Source organism: Capra hircus, chromosome 3, assembly GCF_001704415.2.
Source record: "Capra hircus breed San Clemente chromosome 3, ASM170441v1, whole genome shotgun sequence".
NCBI classification, from domain to species: Eukaryota; Metazoa; Chordata; class Mammalia; order Artiodactyla; family Bovidae; genus Capra; species Capra hircus.
The window spans coordinates 13,819,083-13,834,969 of record NC_030810.1 but is presented as its reverse complement, the minus strand read 5'-3'; the positions used below and the strand labels follow the sequence as shown (position 1 = coordinate 13,834,969).

The 15,887-nt window shown below is 44.6% G+C and overlaps 1 protein-coding gene, 1 long non-coding RNA gene and 1 pseudogene across 2 annotated transcripts; 1 reads left to right on the top strand and 2 right to left on the bottom strand.

Moving 5' to 3' along the window:
* On the bottom strand, window positions 1,758-7,101 carry NDUFS5 (NADH:ubiquinone oxidoreductase subunit S5). The gene is made up of 3 exons (XM_005678668.2): window positions 6,934-7,101; window positions 4,802-5,019; window positions 1,758-1,981 (listed from the first exon to the last, which is right to left on the bottom strand). Exons 2-3 carry the CDS (start codon window positions 5,015-5,017, stop codon window positions 1,877-1,879), a joined length of 321 nt encoding a protein of 106 aa, XP_005678725.1. The 5' UTR covers window positions 5,018-5,019; window positions 6,934-7,101; the 3' UTR covers window positions 1,758-1,876.
* LOC106501985 lies at window positions 7,172-11,187 on the top strand. Its single transcript, XR_001295543.2, has 2 exons — window positions 7,172-7,335; window positions 10,855-11,187. It is a non-coding gene; the product is annotated as an uncharacterized LOC106501985 (long non-coding RNA).
* LOC106501984 lies at window positions 7,666-10,847 on the bottom strand (annotated as a pseudogene).

The following is a 15,887-nucleotide window of genomic DNA, read 5'->3' as shown; positions in this document are numbered from 1 at the left end:
CATGTGCACCTGAAACAAATATAACATTGTAAATCAACTATATTCCAGCTTAAAATAAACATGTTTTTAAAGAGCATCTAAAAAATACTTCGGAATTAACCAAGGAGGTGGAAGACTTATACCATGAAAACTATAACATATATCTGAAAGAATATTAAAGACATTAACAAGTGGAAAGAAATCTCATGTTCAGGGACTGTTAGACTTATTAAGACAGCAATACTACCATAAGCAATTTACAGATTTAATGCTATCTCTATCAAAATCTCAATTCTTCTGCAGAAATAGAAAAGCTCATCCTAAAAATCATAGAATCTCTAGTATTTATTTGGCTGTGCCAGACTTTAGTTACAGCAAGTGGGATCGTCGATCTTCACTGTGGCATGCAGGATCTTTAGTTGTGGCATGTGGGATCTAGTTCCCTGACTGGGGATCAAACTCGGTCCCCTGCATTGGGAGTTCGGCGGCTTAGCCACTGGATCACCAGGGAAATCCCCTGGAGGAACTTTACATTTGTGCATCAAAAGATACTATCAACAAAGTAAAAAGGCAATTACAGGATGGGAGAGAACATTTGCAAATTACCTGAATCAGCATGCTGATTATCTGAATCAGCATCCCAAATACATAGAAAACTCCTAACACTCCGTCACAAAAAAACACCTCAATTAAGAATGAACAAAAGACTTAATAGACATATATCCATATAATAGTCAAGATATACAAATTGCCAGTAAGCACATGAAAAGATGCAACATCACTAATAATTATGGAAATGCAAATAAAAAGTACAGTGAGATACCTCACTTCTATCTGGTGGCTATCAAAAAACTCCAGAAAACATCAAATGTTGGTGAAGACATGGAGAAATTAGAAGTCTTCTGCACTATTGGTGGGAGTGTAATTGAAAGCAGGGTCTCAAGGAGGCATCTGTATAGCGATATTGATAGCAGCATTATTCACAACAGCTAAACATGGAAGCAACCCCAGAGTCTCTTGACAGATGAATGGATAAACAAGATGTGCTACATGCACACAACAGAAAAGTACTCAGCCTCAAAAAAGAAGTTGTGATATACGCTATGTATGCTAAGTGACATAATTCTCACACAAAAAGACAAATACTGTATGATTCCACTTATAATGAGGTACTGAGAGCAGTCAACATCATGGACCTAGAAAGCGGGTGCTAGGGGGACGAGGGAGTGGGAAGTTATTGTTTCATGGGTATAGTTTCAGTTTTCCAAGATGAAAAGACTTCTGGAGATGAATGGTCGTACAACAATGTAAACGTACTTAATACCATTGAACTGTACACTGAAAAATAGTTAAGATGAGGAATTTCTTGGTTTCCTGGTCCAGTGGTTAGGACTCTGCTTTAGCTGCCGAGGATGCAGGTTTGATCCCTAGTCGGGGAACTAAGATCCTGCAAGCCACAAGGTCAAAGAAAAAAAAGATTGAGATGGTATGTTTTATGTTATATGCATTTTAAGACAAAAAATAGTTCAAGAAATTCTCAAGATATCTGAGGTTTTCATTATATTCTCAACATTTAGTTTTCTAGGGATCATACCTTCCCTTCTACATCTGAATTTTCTCTTTTAAAAACATGTTTCTAAGCATTTCAATCAGAAGTACTAACATACCACTGATATTCCCTTGATGCTAATTTTTAAGGTAAAGGCATTTTACCAAACTTAAAAAATAGGTTGCAACCTCATTATTGAAAAGTATGATCCAAAAGAAAATAGAACAAATAGGATGGAGCAATCCTTTATTTTTAGACTCTCTCACAAAGGGGTTTTTAGTACACAGAGTTTCCGGTGGAGAAGAGAGAACGTGAGAATCAGTCTCCAGCCACTGGCAGCTGCTCCGCTCAGGGCCGAAGATCCTCCTGGCCCGAGTGGTGAGGTGGAGGTGTGTACTTCCCTTCCTTAATTAGCTTATCCCGTTGTCTCTTGATGGCATTCAGACGTTTCATCTGTCAAAGGAGGAAAATATTTAAACTCAGAGGGAGATACGTACCAGAAAGTGAGCACTGGAGAAGCTGAATACAAAACTGGTTTCCTTTTTAAACTATGGAAGCTTTTCATCCTGGAGGGCCTCTGAGATAAATCTCATCTTTAAAGAATCAATTTCTGTTGTATATATAGTAATACCTCCTTGAAAACGGGTAACTAGTATGTTCCTATTATATAGAGGAATACAAGCATTTACAAAAATAATAGAGATACAGCAGCTTTAAGAGGCACAATTGTGCATGCTAAAATCTTTTAAAATATGAAAAGCTGACATCACCTCACACATATGCTGGTGACTGCTCACTAGGTATGAATGAAGCAGAAACAGGCCAATGAGGTCTGCGGCCCGCATTGAAAGACCTGCTATGTGCTCAGCCAGTAGTCGCTCCGAGAGGCAGGGCCTTGAGTTCTGCCTTTTCCCCTCAGCAGGACGTGCCCTACGGATGAAAATCAAGCTATCCAAGACTGTGTGAGAGCCGCAATTAACGGATTCTGGGACATGGAAAACAGACTTACCAATCCTGAATGCACTATTCCTTGGCTCAAAACCCAATGGCTTTCATCTTACTGAGAGGAAAAGCTGAATCCTTCCCTAGAAGGACTTTTAAGACCCTTCTCTTATGTCTTTATACCTTCCTCCAGCTCTCTCTGCTCCAACTCAGAGACCCTTCCATTCGCTGCCTCCTCCCTCAAGTGTACGTGGTTCACAATCTCCAAGTCTCTGCTCAAATGTTCTCTATCCTTGAGCTCTTTTAGGAGCACTCCGCTGAAGCGCAGAGCAACCATACCAGTGCTTCCTATCCTTCTGTCTATTTTCCCCACTGCACTTACCAACACCTGACACGCTATTTCTTACTTTGTAGATTTTCTGTATCCCACCCCCAACCCTTGCCCCACGAATGAGTTCCATTAGGGCAGGGACTTTTTGCTGTTTTGCTTACTGCTATATTCCCAGTACCTGGAATAGTTCCTGACATAATAGGTGATCCAAAAAATACTTTTTGAGTGAATGACTAGGTTTTCACAAAGGCATGAAGGGGCAGTACATTCAATTAAATATCCTACTAACTTTAAAGAATGAGGACGTAACTTCAGTAGAAAAAAACTTTAGGTATTCCCAATACTAAACATTAACCATTTAAAAAACTGTATTCTTAACATTTCTCGAGGAAAGAATTTCCCAACATAAAACTAGTTATGGTTGAGGTATCATACAGCCGTATGTCAAATGTCTCTCCCAGCTAGAACCAATCATGACTTGGCGTTCTGAATATAAGCACAGGGTCTAGAATCAGCACTGCCAGGTTCCAATGCTATTTCCACCTCTTACTGGGCTATGTGACCTTAGGTAATGGACTTAATATTTCCTTGCTTCAATGTTTTAATCATACAGTGGGGAAAATAATTCTACAGCATCTCATAGGAGATTACTGCAAGAAATATATGTACTATTACATTCTAAGAACTTAGAAAAGTGTTTGATTCTTTGATTCACTAACATCTTCACTTAGATGACCTCTAAACTGGTAACATCTCTCTTCCGAAATTCACAGGATGAGGAAGTGACCTTAGAGCAACACTATATTTCCAGATAAGGAAACCAAGATTAGATGGGAAAGACTTTCTTGAAGTCACAAAACTAGTGGTGGTAAAACCAGCATCAAAATCCAGCTCTCCCAACTCCCAATCTAATATTCTTTGCACCTCATCACACTGTCTCTTCTTGGTGTAAATTTTCCATAATAAATCAAGTGTTAATCTGAGCAAGGAATAAGTGGGGAGAGAAGAAGAGAAGTTATGACATGCTGCGAACTAACTAGCTGGTTGGTGGCCAGCCACCACCCACTCCTTGTCTACTACAGTATCACTCAATGATCAATATTCTTCCAGAGAACATGACAAAATTATTACCTGACAACCATTTATTCCTTCTAAATTTGGCTTTACTTCACCCAAATACCAACAGCAGATTATAAAAGACAAGCTATTTTAAAATGGATACAGATAACTTTAGAGATACATTTAACTGAAAATCTAAATTATATTCCTGAATCCCAAGGAGTTGACAGTAATAAAAATAATTCTATGTTATATGTGGAGCACAGAAATAGGCAAAATGACAGCCCATAGCTAAAGATTTCTTCTCTAAAGGGGAACAGGACCCTATATGTTATGCAGTTCATTCAACTCTTGAGGAGGTAAACACTATGCTACTAACACTTTTTCCCCTGTATTTTCAGTCAGGATCACCTAAAACAATCTCATTAACACCTCCATCTTCTGCAGAGTAGAAATCTAGAGATTGTTTTATTAGGTTCAGTGTAATAGAGCTACAGGATTTTAATCTCTTCCCCAGTGAGGGTTCAATGAATTTGAAATATATTTGCCCAAACATTTTCAAGGACAAACACCCAAGACTAGTTGATACTCTTTACTTTCCAGCCTACGCAAAAATGGAAATCTACATATGCAATTTCTCACCTGACGGCTGCAGCAGGGTACAGTGCTAAGGAAAATATTGGGTTCGCCAAAAAGTTTGATGGGAAAACCCTAATGAACTTTTTGGCCAACCCAATATGTGAGACTATGAGGAAGAACACTGAACAGGTTAACACAGTTAACTTCCTTGACATGGTACCTAAGTAGAGAAGGTATTTCACACAAAAGTTTTGCCAATTCACATGGGGCAAGCCAATGCCCAGTGATCAGTTAGAAGTATTTAAAAGTAGCTCTAGAGAAACAGGGAAGTAATTCCATTCCCATCTCCATCACTTCCTCACCGTTTTCTGTCGAAGCAGACATTCTCTGAAATCCTCAAATTCTATTTTGCACTCCTTCTCTGCTCGGATACTACCGATTCCATGTGCACACTCTATCCATTCTTTCTCAAAAGCATGGCATCGAGCTGGAATCCTGTGAGGCTGCTCAGCACTCTGGATTGTCATCCAGTGGTCTAAGTCAACACCCAGCTTTTTCTGCACATCAAAGAACGGCATGGCTGAAGTGGAAGGGGAAAAAAGGAACGCCATAAAGTTGCAGTCAAAAGAGAAATTTCTGAGAAAAATGAGATAATTATGACAAACCACCCTCTAGAAAGATATTTTGTACCAGTCTCCCAATTTCTTCTCCCCAAACTTTTTCATTACACACGTTCTTCCAGTTCATGGTAGATGAGCAATTTTCATGCTTTCACAAAACTCACACTCCAGGAAAAGGGAACTTGAACCAAAAAACAATGCATTAAAAATCCTCTACATTGATAAGGTCATTTTAATCAAAAGTTGAAAAGTGTGTTTTATTGAATTTTCAAAATATGTTATTTATTTGGCAGTGCAGGGTCTTAGTTGCAGCATGCAGGATCTTTAGCTGCCGCAGGCAAACTGGGCTCTAGTTTCCTAACCAGGAATTGAACCCAGGCCCTGCATTGGGAGTGTAGAGTCTAAGCTACTGGACCACTAAAGAAGTCCCTGTATTGAATATTTTGACTCAGTAATCCCAATGCTTTGAGATAGATCTGAAGACATAACTGAAATAAAAAAGCACAGCATAAAAACATTTCTTTCCACTTTTCGATCCATAATAACTTAAGAAGCCATCTTGAAGCGGGAATGTCATCCTGTGTTAGCACAGCATCAGCTCGTAGACCTTTCATAGTACCTTGCACGCCCCTGTAATGTACTATTCATATGCACATCTCCCTTTCGAACAACTTTGAGGATAGGGACCAGTCAGGTAGGAGCTCAATAATTGTTGGGGAAAAAAAAAAAAGAAATTCAAACAACTTAAAAGTGCAACAATAGAGAAAGTTAAAGTGTTTGTCTCTCAGTCATGTCCCCACTCTTTTCCACACCATGGACTGTAGCCCAGCCGGCTCCTCCGTCCATGGAATTCTCCAGGCAAGAATACTAGAGTTGGTTGCCATGCCCTTCCAGGGGATCTTCCCAACCTAGGGATCGAACCCGGGGCTTCTGCATTTCAGGCAGATTCTTTACTGTCTTAGAAATGAATAATTAAATCCAGTACCCATCTGGTAAGACAATGGTGGGGGGAGGATAATACACATGAAATATACATTTTAATGTTTAATGAAAAAAAGGAGGAGGTTACAGTAATGTAAAAAAAAAAACTTCAAAAGAAGACTGAAAGGAAGCACAAAAAAAGGTCAACAGTTATGTTTATGAGTGGCAGGCTTACAGGTGAATGTAATTTTAAAGTTTTCTACCCAGTCATTTCTACCCAGATTGATAGTTTTCTTTCAGTCATTTACTGAGTGATAATGTTCCAGTCACTGGGATGGGGATGGTGGGGAGCAGTTGCAACCTAAGCACTAGCATAGGACACACAGAGGGAACTGGGGATCAACGGGCGAGCACAAGACGTAAGGAGGAAGCACCTATTCTGTCCGGGAAACTGGGGAAATGCCTTTAAGATGGGTGGCGTTTGATACGGATCAAGGGCAGGTCGGTGACAGAGTATTCCACTGGGGCACACGCTGCACGAGTTACAGCCGCTGGGTTATGTCTGGGGTACACTGAGCACCCAGACGCGGCTGGAGCGCAGAGTGCACGTCGGGAAGAACGCAAAGAGCTTTAGAGGTTGGCAGGGCCTAAATCCCGCAAGGCCACTCAGCAAGCTGGGAAAGGAACGTGGACTTCAGGTTAAGAAACAAAAGGCCAAGTATGAGTCTGTCAGAAAGTTAAGTCAACCTGGAAAAAGAGCCGAGAGAGACGCGCTCTACAGGCTTCAGTGACATATGACATAGGCTGTATGTATTTCCAAGAAGCCTGGGAAAGCAGAAAATATGGCCAGGAGAAAGGTCATCCACCCAGCAAGCCAAGAGGAAATCTGTTAAAGAGCTCTCGGAAGGACGCGCTTTAGGCGCTATCGCCCAGCGGAAACACACAGCCCCTACCGTCCGGCCGCTGTGTCCTTTTCTCCTCGCTGGCCGCCTCTCCTAGACGATCCGCAGGCGACAAGGAGGCCTGCCGCAAAGGAAGCCCGCTGCGCGACTCTTGCAGCGCGACGCCGGGAGCCGACCTGCCTTCCGCCGTCGCGCCCCGGAACCATAGAGACCAAGCCCATCTGTCTGCGCCTGCGTGGCCGTCTGAGTTGACCTCCAGAGACTGCTGACAAGCGGACCTTGCCCAGATAACCGCGTGAGAGGCATTCCCAGGGTTTAGTGATTTCCTGCTGCTTACTCCTTCAGTGCCTGGGACTCTCACCGCAGCTATGATTGGTGAGGGACTTGACCAGGGAAACCCTCTTCATCCCCTTCCAGTGGCGGTTAAGCTCATGGAGTGTGAACACACTCAGGGTGGGTTCCAGTTCTTGCTCCGCCACTTGTGTGTCACCTGGCAAAATTTCTTAACCTCACTATGTTTCTGTTTCATCTAAGATAAAAATAATCTTAAAAGATAATAATACAGTGTATAGGGTTGCTTGGGGGATTAAATGAGTTCTATTAAAGCACTGGGTTTCCCAGGTTGCCTTAGTGGTAAAGAACCCGCCTGCCAATGCAAGAGACGTAAGAGAAGAGGGTTCGATCCCTGGGTCAGGAAGATCCTCTATGGCAACCCACTCCAATATTCTTGCCTGAAGAATTCCATGGACAGAGGAGCCTGGCTAGTTACTGCCCATAGAATCTCAAGAGTCGGACAGGATTTAGCGAGTAAAACACCACCAAACCACTGAGGCGTTTCCTAGCACGTGGAAGGCACTCTAAGACAATCGCAGTTCTTTGTGTCTCAGTTTTAAAAGTTTGTGGATTCTGGAGAGTCGTCAGAGACCATGCCCCTCTGTTTCCGAACCTCCAGAGGTTCCCCTTGATTACAGCAGGAGCCCCAAATTCACTGGAGACAGAAGGTTTTGTTGATGCAGATGGGGTTAGAGGGGCCCCAGGAGCCCGATGTGGGTGGAACCGAGTCAGTCAGCAGGTGCATGAGGCCCAGGGACATGGGGGTAGGTTCTGGCACTTTCATCTTACTAGGATTCAGTGGCTTCTTCCCTGTGGAAGAGAGAGCATCTTGAGGGCAGAGCAATTTGAAGAGCAGTGAGGGAGAGGTTAGGTTCTGCCGGGCCCTCTGGAGAGACGGTACCAGGACAGGCAGCAATATCTGTGTGGAAAACTAGGTCAACTGGTGAGTAGGGGAAAATGGGGAGGCTTCTTGGAGGAGGGGTCCGACTTTGACCTGGGTGAGCTCTCAAGAATACTTGGTGTTTCCAAGCAGAATGGGGCAGGGCCCAAAGCCCCTTTTCCTGTGGGTTGCCCTTAAGGGGAAAAATACATTTGGGGACCCCATAAGCAAGGGGGTGCCAGAATTAGTCCTTAAGGCACAGCTGGGGGCAGACGAGGCACCGAGACACAAAGGTGCAGCCGGTGGAGGGTCAGGGGCAGCCTCCAAGCTGGGTGCCAGGTCACAGGAGGATGCAGGACCGCCCGTGCTTGATCGGCACGGTGTTGAGCACTGCCGGACGGCCTCGGTAAACACTTCCTTGACTCCATCCTGCTGCAGGGCCGAGCACAGCTTGGATCTGCTGGGCCACCACCTGGCCCAGCTCCTTCAGGCGCCTTTAGGGTGTCAGGTCCTTCTTGGTGCCCACCAAGAGGATGGGCACCTCGGGGCAGTGGTGGCACACCTCTGAATGCCACTTGTGCTGCACATTCTCATAGGAAGGCAGATGACAATGGAGAAGCAGATGACAAACATGTTGGTCTGAGGGCAGGAGAGTGCGGAGGTGATCATACTCCTGGCCTGCTGTTCCTACAAGTCCGGGTTCACTGGGCACCCGTCAGCTGCACTCTGGGCATATAGTTGTTGAACACTGGGGATGTACTCCTTGGGGAAGGCGTTGCTTGTGTAGCGTGTTTTGACCACAGCCCCTTCGCTTACCACCACACACCTGATGCTCTGCATGGTGGGTGCAGGTGCTGTGGTGGAGACTATGCCTCTTTCCTTTTCTGAGTCCTCCTGGATCAGTGACCTTATGCCCTCCCCAAGGCAGGGAAGATGGGGGTGGCGGCAGTGGCTCTGGACTGCAGATTTCTTTTTCTTTTAAGCGATGAGCTCTCAAAACTGTTAGAGAAGTCCAGTGTTCCAAACTTCCCAGGCTCATTGTCCAAAACTGCCTAATGTCCCGACCGAGAGCTTGCTCTTCCGTGTATTCCAGGAATATCCTGTGATCCAATCTCTCTCTCCCTTTTTCTCTTTCCTTGGAAGGATACTGATTCCTCCCTCCCCCATTTCCATTTCTGCATGCCAAATTCCTGCTCTGCTTCAGGACTTTTGCATAGATTTTTCTCCAAAATGCATTAACTATCAACCAAGCCCTAGTTTCATCCACTCTGAGGAGAATGCCTGAGGTCCCACGATGTACTGGTTTTGTTCCAGCATTCCAATTCTCCTTTCCTTCCCTCCTCATCAGATATGTACCCCATCTTAGATCAGTTTCAGTTCGGCTAGAATTTCCTGGGCACCTAATGCATGTCCAGCACAGTACTGGAGGATGATGGAAGTGGTAACTCATGGCCCTTGCCTACAAAATACTAGAGGTAGCAAGGGAGTGATCACCACCACCCCTTTCACTTCTCCCATTTAATGTTGGTGATAGCACCTTTCCAGCCATTCAGGTAGTAAACTCTGAAGCTGTATTTTGCCTTTTCCTCCTGCTTCATCCAATATTTAATCACTGGCCAAATGCTTTCAAATATTCCTTCAATAGATTTTCAAATTTATTTCTTCCTTTCTGCCTCCTGGCTCCTCACTTCAGTCTGTTTTGCACTAATCTTTCTAAAATATTAATTTCATTGAATCATTCCTCAGATACCAGGTGGGGTAGATTAGTACAAAGATGGCAGTTCAAAAGCCTCCAAGGCCAGAGCTAGCTCACTGTAAGGAAATGAAATGAAAAGCATTATGATAAATGGGAACTGATCCTTGGCCTCAGTTTGGGGGAGAGGGATGGTGGGGAATATGCAACCTGAAGAGCATATGTCCCGGCTAAAGGGGGCAGCAGCTCCTCAGCTCCACTCTTGCTGTCAAGAATCAGGGCTCCAAACTGTCAACTCTTCAAATTTTTCACGAGAAGCCAGACATTTTTTGTTATTGCTTAAATGTGAAACATTCCATTGTAAAAAGCCAGGCAACTAATTTTTTGTTTTTCAAGTGCTGACCAAACAAAACCCATCATGGAAATGGCCTTTGAGCTGCCAGATTTCGAATCTTGGATGGAGAGAAAATTACAGACTGGGAAAGCAATTTACTTTGAACTTTGATGGTTTTTCACATCCAGCCTTACTCTCTTCTTACCCTCTCTTCTTCTTATTGTTGCTTTTCTGAAGATTCAAATCTGATCATTCAGAAAACACTTCCTGAGCTATCTCAACCATGACCCTTGTTGAGTTCTTGGGATGAAGGCACAGAATGCCGTGACAAGTGGTTAAAACAAAGATGAAAAAATGGAGAATGCAAAGGAAAGGGGTCATTCATATTGCTTGGGCTCTGTGTAAGGTTATTCAAGAAAAGGTCCAGATTTGGGGGTTTGGCATTCAAGACCATGATCTGGTTTCTTTCCATTTCTAACTCCTCAGATCCCATTGTTCATCAACCGGCATTCAATACCCTGGTGTTCTCAAACATCCAGAACTGTTCTCATGCTTCCAAATTTTGTAGGATCATTACAGACTTCCCAGTGTCCCCTGGGGCAAATGCCTAATCCGTTCTCGTCGTTTATCGCACGAAGCTTTCTGCGCAATCTTCCTGAACTCCTGAGCATTTACTAGGGCTTTGTTGAGGTCCCACCAGCCCAGTTAAACGTATACTGTTTCCTATTATAGGTTGATACGCCAAGCCCCTCCATTCGGCCCCGGTGTTGGTGCGGCTGTGCAAGGATGTCCACGACAAGGCGCTCCCGAAGATGGGAAAACTACAGTTCCCAGAAATCCTACGCCAGAACTGCGCCTGCGCCGTTGCTATGCCGACCATGGGCGCCAGCTTAGATTCCTGGGCCTTTTAGTGATTTAACTCTGCCATGGTGGGGCGGGGCGCGTTACCACCTCTTGTATTTATCTCGTTTATCTCTTTTTTCCTTTTTCTGCAAGCCTCTGCTTCTTGGAATTGTAGTTTTACAACGAAATCAAAAGATGTTATACACAGAGAAACAAGCCTGAGCTGTCGCCTTGTTCATTCTTTATTGGGGAACCCTGAGGCTCAGAGGCCGGGTGGAACAGGCCTAGGCATTCTGTGCTTCCCCAAGAGTCTTGCTCCCATCTTCAAAGAACAAGAGGAAGGCTCAGTGTTAATCGAAGCCCCACCACCCTCTCCAACCTGTTCCTGTTCCCGTTCTCCTGAAAACTAGCCTCGCTGCTGCGTGAGCTGGGGCTGTGGACAGCCACAGCTTTAATGACCCCTGGATCTATTTCACGAGACTTCTGTCCTTGATCCTTGATCTGTAGGATTTCCTGTTTACACACCTCAGTCATAACCTGATAAAAGCATTTAATGCTACCTTTCTGCAGATATGCCATCTATAGTTTAGCACATTGGGAACTTTAGGCCTTATCTGATACCACTGTCCAACAGGTTTGAATAAACTGGGTAGCCTAAGGATCCTAGCACAAGTGGAAAAGACAAAGTTTGAAAGCTTTCCCCCCAACCCTCACCCCCAAGCCCGGAGCTATAGGATAGACTCAACAAAAGCAATAAGCAAAGCAATCTGAAAGTGAAAGTAACGGATCCCAAGGCCTGAAATAAAATAGCAGAGTGAGTGAGTGAAGTCACTCAGTCGTGTCCGGCTCTTTGTGACCCCATGGATGGTAGCCTACCAGGCTCCTCTGTCCATAGGATTTTCCAGGCAAGAGTACTGGAGTGGGTTGCCATTTCCTTCTCCAGATCTTCCCAACCCAGGGATCGAACCCAGGTCTCCCACATTGTAGGCAGACACTTTACCATCTGAGCCACCAGGGAAGAGCCCAAAATAGCAGAGTGACTCTTAAAGGAGCAAAAGATGTGCCATCTGGGGGGAGATACAGGTGGAGAAGGAAATGGCACCCCACTTCAGTACTCTTGCCTGGAAAATCCCATGGACGGAGGAGTGTGGTAGGCTGCAGTCCATGGGGTCGCAAAGACACGACTGAAGGACTTCACTTTCACAGTATCAGGTAAAAGATGCAACAAAACCAGGAACCACTGAAGTGGGGAGGAAAGTGGGGGCAGGAGGGAGGCTTGTGGGAGGTGTAATTGGATGTTGGTCAACATTCCATCCCTAGAATTAAAGTCCCCTTGCTCTTTTACATGGAGCTTTTTCTTGATTTTAATTAGGCTTCCCAAGTGGTATGATTACATGAAAACACACTAAGGGACTTCCCCGGCAGTCCAGTGGTTATGACTCAGCCTTCCACTGCAGGGTAACCAGTTCACTCCCAGTCAGAGAACTAAGATCCCTGAGTGCTGCTAAAGTATACAGAAAACACAGTAAGGCCAATGGGGCCGTCTACTGCACCAGACATCTCTCTCCTCATGAATTAACACGCTAGAGTCTAGTTTTATAGACCAATTGGGCTTCCCTGGTGGCTCAGAGGTTAAAGCGTCTGCCTCCAATGCGGGAGATCTGGGTTCGATCCCTGGGTCAGGAAGCTCCCCTGGAGAAGGAAATGGCAATCCACTCTAGTATTCTTGCCTGGAGAATCCCATGGACGGAGAAGCCTAGTAGGTTACAGTCCACGGGGTCGCAAAGAGTCGGACACGACTGAGCAACTTCACCTTCACCATAGCTTTACCAGTGAGTCAGCCTTCCTGAGTACAGATTAGGGTAACTAAAACACCTGGAGGGAAGCTGTAGAGTGGTCTTCCACAGGAAACACTGCTTTCTGTCCAGGTGCACAAGTGAAAGTGAAGTCGCTCAGTCGTGTCTGACTCTTAGCGACCCCATGGACTGCAGCCTACCACGCTCCTCCATCCATGGGATTTTCCAGGCAAGAGTACTGGAGTGGATTGCCATTTCCTTCTCCAGAGGATCTTCCCGACCTAGGGATCGAACCCAGGTCTCCTGCATTGTAGGCAGATGCTTTGCCATCTGAGCCACAAAGGAAGTCCGTCCAGGTGCACAGAATACATCAAAGCAAGTTTTATCACCTTCCTGCCCAGAGACTGTGAGCCTCTCTAGGGTAAGGACTGCATCTCTCTTACCTTTGCTACAGAGAGACAACCTGCAGAAAGCTTAAAGTTACTTATCTGAGAGTTAAGGAAGAGTTTCAGGCAGTGTACTGACTACTAGCAAAGGGGAGGAGTGGCCACATACTCCATTAGTCACTCATCATTTAAGAGCCAATAGATAATAGTTCAAGGTGCTACTAACAGCTCAGTATAGGGGAAGAGTCATGTAGACTCATAAATGCATTACACAACTACTTCCTCAGGTCTCTTTTGCCACCCAGTTCAGGCATCTGGTTCTATCACTCCCATTTGATTTCCTTCAAACTTAAATCTTGGACTGAACTGTTTACTAGTTTGTATTGCCTCACAATGTCAGCACCATTAAGAGCAGGGACTCTAGTGCCTAGAACACAGTAGGTACTCAACAAGCATTCATCAAAGGGCTACATTAACACTGCCTTCAAGAAGGGAGCAAAGACAACTGCCACTTGGGGCAGCCATTTAGGGATTTAATTCCAGGCAGAATAGGGGCACCATGATGGACAGTCTGAGAGGAAATTTTAATAATCCATGCAAGACATAACCAGAACCTTTAAGAATAACAGGTGGATTTAAGAGAACCATTCAACAGCAGCAGCTATAGAATTGGGCTGGATTAAATAAGACACAGATAAGACAAGCCAAAAGAAAAAGGATCTTTAAAAATGTGCCTGTTGGGAAGTGCACCATGCCCTTCTTAGCCAGGCAAAGCCAGCGCCTCACTTCATCATCCTCCCCCATCAATGTTCAGGCCTTTGTTATCTCTAAATGGACAACAAAGAGGCCTGTGACTGGTCTGTCTCTAGTTTGGTATTTGCCCTTCTGTCTGGTACTCACTTCAGTTAGTTTCCCTCAAACTCTTCAGATTCCTACAGAGGAAAGGTCAAACTCCTGGTAGTCAAAGCCCCTCATTATCTCGCCCCTACTACCTACCTTCGAGCTCTCTTCCCAAGATCTATTATGCGTTTTCTACTCTGGTTGAAACAAGAATGTTGTGCCTGAACATTGGCACAATTTCCCATCACCCAGCCTTTGCTTATTTCAAGTCCTAATTACTTTTGTCTGAACCCTGTTCACCCTTTGAAACCTCATTCCAACACTACCACCCTAAATGAAGCCTTCCCTGACCACTACTGCTACTTAGAAGCATCTTCCATCTCTTCTCTCGGTCCACTACCTGTACCATTCACATGGCACAGCAGCTTTTACTTTCCCCGCTTACATTTCTTTGCTAGACTGAGCTCCTTTTCAGGAATCAAGACCCATCTAAGTATTTATGTGATACAAGACAGAGTAGGGCTATTTAACATGACTTGTCAGGCTTTTAAAACTCACAGGGTATTCCCTGGTGGTCCAGGGATTAAGACTTCGTGCTTTCACTGCCACAGGCCTGGGTTCAATCCCTAGTCAGGGAACTAACATTCCGCAAGCCACTGGGTGTGCCCCAACCCCCCAAAAAATCATGTATCTCTTCCACAAATAACTAACTCAGAAGATACCAGTAATGCAAGGCTTGCTGAATGACTGAAAAACATTCAAAGCCAGTATAAACATCTTTCCCTACTTTTGTCCTGTTAGCCTGAAGGCATAGTGGGTACTATGCCTCAGAAAATGTGGATCAGGCTACTGCCAAGAGCAGCTAAACAGTTGAAATATAAAAATCATTTTCTTAACAGCACCAACTAGTTTCAAGGAATCACTGAGCCAAGATCTAGGTAAGAGAGAACCCAGACAGCCTAGAACTCAGAGCTGCTCTGTCTCTTAAGGTATTTGCTAACATGGAAAAAGCCCCTGGATGCCCAAATTACACTTTTAGGAACGCCATGGACTGAAGGAGACAAAAGTCAAAACCTAAGGCTGAGCTAAAGTGCAAATCCGCCACTACAGACACCTCAAGCACGGATTCCAAAGTATTACACTTTCAAGAAAGGAAACAAAAGGAAACCACTTCTCACATGGACCTGACACCTGGCTGTGTGTTACCTGAATGATCCATGGAACCTCCAGCCTTCAATCTCAACTAAGGTTTGGTAACATTCCTAAAAAACAGGCAGCCAGATAGCCTTCCTACGGGTGGATGCGGCATCCTTTTCCTGTTTATTCCTACAAATAATTTTTCAAATATACTGTCCAGTTCACAGATAACCAGGCACAGAGACAGAACACTATAAGCCACAGCAGCAAAAACATGAGGTCTCTGAATACAGATATTGAAATTTTAGACAAAGTGTCACACCATCCCTACAATGAAGAGCTAATGATTTAAAGTGTGGCTTGGCACTGAGACCTGGAGATTTTTTCCTAGGTAAACCTGCATCTTTTTTTGCTGGAGGTGTCAACCTTATTCAAAGCTCAGGTTAACTGAAACCACAGACTACACACACTCTCAAGGCCTTTTCAAGGGAAGAATCACCAGGGCAGCACAGAAGTCACTGTTCCTTAACAGCACTCAGTTCACCTTGGTAAGCAGAGGAATTTTTCTTCATACCTTGACCCGAGGTGTGACTCTCCCATCCATGATGCACCAAATTTGCCTTTTTTGTAAACTTTCTAATATGTCTATTGACGCTACAGTGCAGGAGCCCGCACACTTTTCTGTAAAGGGCCAAAGAGTATTTTCACCCTGTGGGCCACAGTCTCTGGCTCTGGAGGTGCGACGTGAAAGCAGCCACAGATG